This window comes from Watersipora subatra, chromosome 2, assembly GCF_963576615.1.
Source record: "Watersipora subatra chromosome 2, tzWatSuba1.1, whole genome shotgun sequence".
In the NCBI taxonomy this organism is placed as follows: domain Eukaryota; kingdom Metazoa; phylum Bryozoa; class Gymnolaemata; order Cheilostomatida; family Watersiporidae; genus Watersipora; species Watersipora subatra.
The window spans coordinates 72024086-72033201 of NC_088709.1; the positions used below are offsets into that span (position 1 = coordinate 72024086).

Genomic DNA, 9116 nt, shown 5'->3' on the forward strand with positions numbered 1-9116 from the left:
GTAAACGGATCACCTAATTGGAGCATCTCATGCCTCGTTTAGTATTTTACATGTATAAAAACTGAACAATACCATTCAGACTGTTTATAATTGTAATTAAAACAGAAAATATTATCTCAAATTTATAGACTTTCATAATCGATGAATGAAATAATTTAGCTATATTTGACTTATTGAAATGAGTGTTCCTCATTGGATAGATTACAATCAACATTCTAATTCTTTTTATCTGAAATTAGCATTATTTGAGGTTCATTTAAGAGAACTAACAGATTTAATAAAAGAAATAAAAAAAGAAATAAAATATGTGTTTTAAATTCAAGTTAAATTGTTAGAAATTATAAAAATTTACTTTTGAAATAATATTCAAATTTCTAGTAGTGTGGAGTGTAGATGAAGTGCAGTGTAAATATCAAAGCCGCTTATTTTGTTGCAATAGAAAATTGTTTTTAATGTGTCAACTTTAGCACAATAATGACGCTTTTAACGGGCCATTTATGAGATTGATTAAAAAGTCAGCCAATATGGTGCTCAAATTTTAATGGTTAAATCGAGTGTGGTAATCAACCACCTTATGAAGCCACAGATTAATTATAGTAATTAGAGAACATATAGCTGGATGAGAGGCTTGAGCCCATATCATTCACCTTATTTTTTTGAGCAAATCATTCCCCTTCTTCAGGCAAGAATAAATGTACAGATCGTTATTCTTTCTGTTAGATGATAGAGAAAGCAAATAGACCGGCAGAAAACGGCTAGTAATCGTGTAGATATCAAGTCTACTGATACCAATAGATTTAATTTAGCTCATTCGAGCCATAAATAATAAAGTTAAATTTAAAAAAGTGGAAACGATAGGTCATCTTTCTACCCCTTCGAGCAAACAGCGTTATTACAACATGCTATCAGCAATCAGCCATTTGACATATCAAAGTAAACGAATTTACAAAACCCTTGCAAATATTAACGTTCGGAAAAGAAACTCACAAAATATATCCTCGACAGCATCATTCAGCTAAACAACATTAAACATGAGCAAAGCTACTTCTATTATTACCCTTATTACCCCAATTTTACAGAAACTATTTTTCCTTTGGTATTTTTGTGGTAACGTCGTGGCATGCTTCCGCCATCATTTGCTAAGCAACTAACTGTATTTTTAAGAATTTAAAAATATGTTTAAAGTAAATTATTTACATAAAAGGCTGAACTTGTTTTTCCTGCGAGATAAAATTATATGACCTCCTTAAAAGAGTTGGTTTAATTAACTGACAAATGAAACAACTGTTATTAATGATTTTAGCACAAAATATATATTTTTGCTCAAAAAAAACAAAAATCTCCATCAAAGAAGCTTCTGAAGCTTTCTATAACATCCCTATAACACTCAATGTCAATAACACTCAATGTCTATGACATTCAATATCTATGACATCACATAGCTAAGACGTACTTGGAGCATCAATCATATGTTATTCATGAAAAATGTATAAACAAAAATAGGGCATCAGACAGATATAAGAAAAGTATGCCTTAATACATGCCTTTTGCTGAATATATATGTTGATGCATGTACGTATATATGTATGCAAACCACCCAAGCAAGTACACCAGCAATTGCCAATTAGCCCCATTTGGTGAATGCAATATGTAGATGATAACATACAAGTTATTTCTCACAAGTTAAAAGAAAAAGGTTTCATTAAAACCACCTCTTCTCTTTAACCATCAGACTGAGGTATATAGCAGTAGAGAGCTGATTTGTAGAAAAAAACGAACGGAATCAGTGATTTAATCAAGAGGCTGCAACTTCTCAATTTGATTGGTAACTTTACAGTTTTTTGGCAACGAGCAATGCATTCACGTGCGTATTTTTCACATTCTCAGGTACTCCCGAGTAGTTTGAATAGTCTGAGAACGGCAACTCTAGAATAGTCTCGAACTGGAACTTTTCAAGCAGTATTCTCTGTGTGTAGTAGCTCGTCACTTCCGAGATCATGACGGTGTACCCGAGTTCCTTCGCTAATGGCAGCACCATGGCAGACATTTTACTTCCCAAGCCTCTCTTTGTGTATTCTGGGATGACACTGAGAAGGCTGATCACCCAGACTTTGTCCACTCTAAAAGAGAACCATATAAAAGTTTATGTAATTTAACCCTCTCGCTGCCAAAGACGCATTTATGCGTTTCCTGGGGTTAAGTGCCACAGACGCATAATTGCGACTTTCCCAGCAATTGCGTAGTAACTTCATTTTATTATTCGTTGACAACATAACCCACGGTCTTTAGGACTTTCAAGAAAATGACAACATTGTCCGAAGTTGTCTTTATAAAATTAGCCTAAAATTATGAAGCAATTTTATACTTTTGTTTGAGAACTACTAACTTGAAAACGAACAAATTTTGTGTGAGTTCATTAACTACCTCGCGGAGTCAGAAAACAGGTAATTACTTATGTTGATGGCGTTTTAGCCAATTCAGATTTAGATTTTCGTGATTATACACATAACTAAAGTAGCAGTAGTGACTCTGATAATGGTGAAAGTGATAGTTTTGTAAGAGTAAGGAACATCGTGGAGGATCATCTTAGCTTCGTAGCGATCGCTTCACATAGCTTTATCATCGCACAAAGTATACATACACTGAATTTTTTTGCATAGTAGTGTTAGTTAAAATGTTGGCGAAATAAAATATGTTACAAAAATGCTCTAGGTAGTTTGAAATTGAAAAAATATTGTATACATATCATGAAGCAATATCGGCAATTTTCGGTAAAATGGCTGGCACTAGGCCGATAGCCAATTTCGTACATGGTTGGCAGCGAAAGGGATAATAAAATATGAAAATACATCACAGCTGAAGAATGGGTGCAACTTTGAAGCACTGAATGACTTGTTATATATGATGGCTGATTTTCAGCAAAAAAATTCTTATGTTAAAAATTAAAGTGGAAAAATAATTAAAAAGAAATTACTTTTATACTTTTTTATTTCAAATAGTTATAACGTTTATATTTTATATTTTCTTTTTCTTATCATGAGTCTTTATTTTACTTCCAGGCTTGCTATACTTGTACAGTAATTGATCATTGATTGTTGATTTTTTGTAAGAAACGCAGCATGAAAAATGAATTTGCTTTTTCTGTTTTCAAACAGCTTTTTAATCACTTGAGAAGTGTGTTATAACAAAAACATCTTAAACCATTTTTTTGCAAAGCCACCAAAATGCCATTTCGCTATTTACAAAGGCTCATACACAGAATGAATCGTAGCTATAATTTAAAATAACCAATAAATAAACATTCTTGAGATAATCCTTTCTGGTCTGATGACATTTTTTCGCCTCTGAGATGCGCTTGCTTTAGTTGTATTTCTAAATTTATGGCTGTAGTCATAATTGTATCAAAAGTTTAAAAATATATACTGGCCAATGAGAAAGCTGATAATGTTATTTACCCGTATCGTTGGAAGGCATCACCTTCTTTGTGGAGCTGCCTTAGGAAGTAGTCCATCTCCTCTAGCTTCTTTACGATGTGGTTGTTAGAAAAATGCTTTTTGAAGTTTCGTAGATCCTTCACTGGCTTTTTTGGATCCTCGTGAGTTGGAATAACTGCTTTTCGGTTGGTCTTTTCAACAGTTCGGGATGTTGAGAACAGGAAACCGGCAACCTACAAAAAATCAAGAACCCTCCGTGTGCTGATGCAATAAGATGTACTGATCACTCAGACTCATTAGCTATAATAGGTTTACTACCCTTTACATGGAATACATCTTTCTTCTTTTTTTCTGTCAGCCGATAATCTGACTATCTGAATAACTAAGGAATTAAAACATAAAAACCCAACTTATGCTTTTTCCTGCATTAATATCATATATCTTGAAGGTGAACTTGCACAAGACTTTTAGGAAATTTTATCAGAAAGTATTGATAATTTGTTATTATTTTCGCTTGTTTTTGGTGTTTGAGGTGATCTGATTTCAAAATTAAAATCGACAAAAACCGATTGTGATTCAAATGCCCAGGTTAGACCCCTTTAATTGCAAAAAGACCACCAAAATAGAGACGCGTGACGTATTGCTGAAACCTGAACACCATACCTGATATCAACTATCGCAATGATATAAACCATTTCGCACAAATCTTTCTTCGAAGCCTTTGAACCGAGATCAAGTTTTGTAGATTTTAATCTTGAAACCGTCCGGCAGTCAGATCACTCAAACATCCAAAAACAGTCGCAAATGATAGAAAAATACTGCTACTTTCTGAAAAATCTAAATAAATTTAGTCTTAGTTCCTCTTTAAGACAATATTTTAAGTATGAAACAACAGCTATAGCGCAATATATAGCAGCTACTTATATAATATACTGTAATTAACACTAGCTATTCAAAAAACTTGCATAAACCTGTTTTTACTAACCTTCTTGGCTTTTTTATCCCAGGCGACGATGAGTGGCAGGTCATTGTATGTCATGTGGTCATAAAAAACTCCATCAAGGCTTTTCCGATGTTCTTCCAAATTCTCTCCAGCCATTGCTCCGGTGGTCAGGGTTCCAAAGTGCCAGAAATTGTACCATGGTCCTAGGAGTTCTCTCCACCTTGTTCTTTTCTCTTCATGCCAGATCTGTGAATATGAACCACAATGTTCTAAGGTTTTGGCTTTCAGATTGGATCCCTAATAAGCAATGACATTACATACTTTATATGCCACCGTTTTAAAAATCTGAATTGTTCAAATGGCAGAAAATTGCATTGGGTAGATTTTAAAATATTAGACTTCTAATTTTTGGAATATCACTTGTAGGTGTTATAGATTTTGCTCAGACATATTTTTATGTGAGCTCTGTTCTTCATTATATTTGAAAGAAAAAATACTTTTTAGCCTTCAGCTGACTCTTGCTCAAATTTCCATAGCTTGTAAACGCAGCGTTACAGTTGAATGAGGGTTAGCTAAGCTATGCAATCATAGCAACCTGTAAACCTTTGTCTCATCATAAACTCTAGCATATCAGAACACTAACAAAAGTTTTGCTATATTGAAGAGTATATAAAATAGTGTAGTTTTTACTATAATAAGGGCGACGACTGTCTGTTTGAAGCCGCATCAAGAGTGTTGGAAAAACAGTTACCATGAGCAGGAATTGAACTCAGGTACACCAATTCCAGGTAGTCCAGCATGCTAACCACAGCACCACTCACACACGTTGCAACACCATAAATTAATTATGTATATACTGTTTAGTCAGTACGATCTCTCACAATGCGACGGACTCCCAGGCGTACTAGTCTATATAATAAAGAGTAGATTTGGATTAAATTATTCTTTTTTATCGAGAGATTATAGTTTTGGCAAGCAGTACTTGTTTTTTGGTAACCGTAGTCTGTATTACAAACTGTTTCATGGTTTCAATTTTCCATTTTGACCTTGTATTATCACACGGTCTTTTGATCAACATTCCCTATGTAGACACTAGCTGATTGAAATCCTTCAAAACATATTTACTGTTGTAAACACTTTTATTAGATAAAGTTGCTGTACAAGCTTCGATACTGACGCATTGACCTCTGTCAAAGGTTAAAGTATTTGCCAGGAGAGTGATGGACATGAAACTCAACCCAAAGTACTCCAAATAACCATATTACTCACCTACATAAGTTTATCTGATACAGAAGATTGACAAAAGCCCAAGTTTTTTGTACAACAAAAGAGGAAACGGCGCTACAGTGTGACAGGATTAGAAAACTTGTGTGCCAAAAGGTGCCAATTACAAAATATATTTTTAAACTTTGCCAAATATTTCATATTTCTTGGAGCGGTCAAAGCATTTGCTCTTTTTTTGCATAAAAAATTATTTCTATTGCTGCACAGCCAAAATTAGATAAACTGTATTTAAATAGCATGTGTTACAATGCACTCACTCATTAACACTGAAGTAGTCTGTATTACGCTGCAACTGTCTGTAAAGATGCACTCATTTAGCATGTGAAAGACACTTTACCTGTAGGTTATCATATATTCAAATGGCCTGAAAAACTTTGAAACAGCCTGCTAGTATACAGTCCTACGACCTTGACCTTGACTGTAGTAAATAATCTTGAGAAAAAACAATTCTTTTAGATTCAGAACTTTAGCATCAGAATAAAGAGGGCTATTTTTTAAATATCTCGCTATCTTAAGTCATATGATGAGATTACTATGCAGAAGGCAGTAAACAGATAAAAATATAGCCCTGTTTCCTTATCTAAGAAGGGTAGTCATAAGGAATTTCTCTAGGTTGAACAGAATCATATGCAACAGGCTGCTATCTGACAATCTCAACTGTCTAACATTATCGATATTTTATAATTAATATCGGTGGTTATGCCCTGAGCAAGCACTAAGTAAAGGGTTAAAGAAAAATGAAATCAATAGATTTATGAGATAAAATTGTAACAACTAGAGGCTAAGTGAATTAGGCTGAGTGGTTAGGGCTGCACTGCTGACAGCGCGGAGCTTTATAAAACTAATATTATTGGAATGGGTAGGACATTCACTTGAGTTTGGCACTTATCAGAGGTAAGTGAGGTTGCAGATCCCTACTAGCAATGAAACCAATCGATAAAGAGAATTTCTCTAGAAGAGAATCAAGTTTGATGATTAGCTATCCATTTTACAATAACTAAAGTTCACAAACCTTCACGCTTAATGCTCAGCATTGATCTCTGATAGGTTACTGACCTTGCCTATAATAGCAGTCACGAATGGTGTCTTTAAACTTTGATATTTCAGCGTTATAGAAGCACCACCTATCTTTTTGTTTATATATTTTTTATAATCAACTACATTATTAAAGAAATCAACAAAGAATAGCAAAAATGTTAAAAAAGGAAAATTGTATAATAATTAATACACAATATATATATAAATTGTTTTACCCAAGTAACCAAAAGTAGAATTCAAAATCCATTTCCAACATAAACAGCTGACAAGTGACATCAGATTATGAAAAACTCGAAACCTGGCTTTCCAGATGAGTTTTTGTTTTTATTAATTACTCGGCTTATAACTACTAGTGTAGATAGCTGCTGTAGTACTTATTACTACTAGTGTAGATAGCTGCTGTAGTACTTATTACTACTAGTGTAGATAGCTGCTGTAGTACTTATTACTACTAGTGTAGATAGCTGCTGTAGTACTTATTACTACTAGTGTAGATAGCTGCTGTAGTTCTTATTACTACTAGTGTAGATAGCTGCTGTAGTACTTATTACTACTAGTGTAGATAGCTGCTGTAGTACTTATTACTACTAGTGTAGATAGCTGCTGTAGTACTTATTACTACTAGTGTAGATAGCTGCTGTAGTTCTTATTACTACTAGTGTAGATAGCTGCTGTAGTACTTATTACTACTAGTGTAGATAGCTGCTGTAGTACTTATTACTACTAGTGTAGATAGCTGCTGTAGTACTTATTACTACTAGTGTAGATAGCTGCTGTAGTTCTTATTACTACTAGTGTAGATAGCTGCTGTAGTACTTATTACTACTAGTGTAGATAGCTGCTGTAGTACTTATTACTACTAGTGTAGATAGCTGCTGTAGTACTTATTACTACTAGTGTAGATAGCTGCTGTAGTACTTATTACTACTAGTGTAGATAGCTGCTGTAGTTTTGACCTTTACTTAATCCTAATTATGTTCAGACTTATAACTACTTTTGAATATGAACATAAAATAACCAACTACTTACATACAAGAGCCGCTAACTGCTCTTTATATTATATATTATACTAATTATATATATATGTAAGTGTATATATATATAAGTATATAGGCCTATATACATCACAAATATAGGCCTATATAGCCTATCTTTGGGATGTACATATATAATTATAAATAGATACTTATATATACACCTATACTTATATCTGGAATGTATATATATAAATGTATATAAATATATATGTAACATATATCTATAAATATTTATAATATTATAATTTGATAGATATATCTGCATGTATATATACTATAATTTATAAAAGTTGTATTTATACACATTAGTAAAAAGAGTGCTCAATGTTTTGAGTAAAAACAGGGCTGATATAAAACTATGTGTACTAAAAAACTACAAGTTTTATTAATACATTTTATTTCTTAAAGTTTCATGTGTTAGGCTAACGCTAAGCCTAACGCATGAAACTTTAAGTAATAAAATGTTTTAACAAAACTTGTAGTTTGTTAGTACACATAGTTTTATACTATAATTTATATATACATGTACATATATAAATATATGTATGAATGTTATATACATGGCCGCTTATAGACTGCTAGCATTGCGTACTCTGCTTAGTTACTACTGCAGAAACTTATTAAAAATAACAAACTATGAATAACAACAATGATAAGCTTTGATGGCTTTCAACAGCATGAAACGAAGCTTGTAAGACTAGCACCATTTTCTAGAGCTCAAAATTTACAGCCAATATATACTTCATGTCGATAAGTGGAGTCACTTGAACCTGGTTGTTAGCGTCATTGAAAAATGTGAAAGACAAAATCCTCAAAGTTTTTATAGAAAAAAGTAAATAATTTGCTTATTTAAAGTAACATCTAAAATAAGTTGTACTTAAATCGCGCATACGCACCTGCAACTCAATGTCCTCCATAATAGCGCAAGCTTCTGGTACTGTATGAACCCTGTGAACCCTTCCAACCGATGCTCCCACAAGCACTGACTAGCTCTAGTCGTTGTCCACCCTTATCAATGCTCATTATTGGCAAGCTTCTACGTATTATTTACAAGAAATTAACCGGGTCATTGTATGTGGCGTGCACGATGTTTACCATCAATGAACCATGCCTAGCGGTTGCGTTGAAGCGATACCACAGCGATAGCCCGATGAGAAACATCCTCCTATCCAAGGTTAAGTAGTCACTTTCTATTTACACTAGCCCTTGCCAATTCCTATAAATAATATTAGCCTTAGAGAGTGGCACTTGAACCAGAGCGGGTGGGTGAGTAATGACTGGTGCCAATTAATGGCTTAGAATCCCAGTTTAAAGATAGTGTTTGCAAGAGTCAACACAAAGTGCTTTCGCTTGGTCCAGGATCGTATGGCACCACTATCA

The 9116-nt window shown here is 33.6% G+C and overlaps 1 protein-coding gene across 1 annotated transcript; it reads right to left on the reverse strand.

Moving 5' to 3' along the window:
* Nucleotides 1–1293: 1293 nt before the first annotated feature.
* Nucleotides 1294–8754, reverse strand: LOC137387648 (arylalkylamine N-acetyltransferase-like 2). Its single transcript, XM_068074129.1, has 4 exons — nt 8633–8754; nt 4420–4623; nt 3456–3667; nt 1294–2120 (listed from the first exon to the last, which is right to left on the reverse strand). The coding sequence occupies exons 1-4, from the start codon at nt 8651–8653 to the stop codon at nt 1832–1834; spliced, it is 726 nt and encodes a 241-aa protein (XP_067930230.1). The 5' UTR covers nt 8654–8754; the 3' UTR covers nt 1294–1831.
* Between the last annotated feature and the right edge of the window lie 362 nt (nt 8755–9116).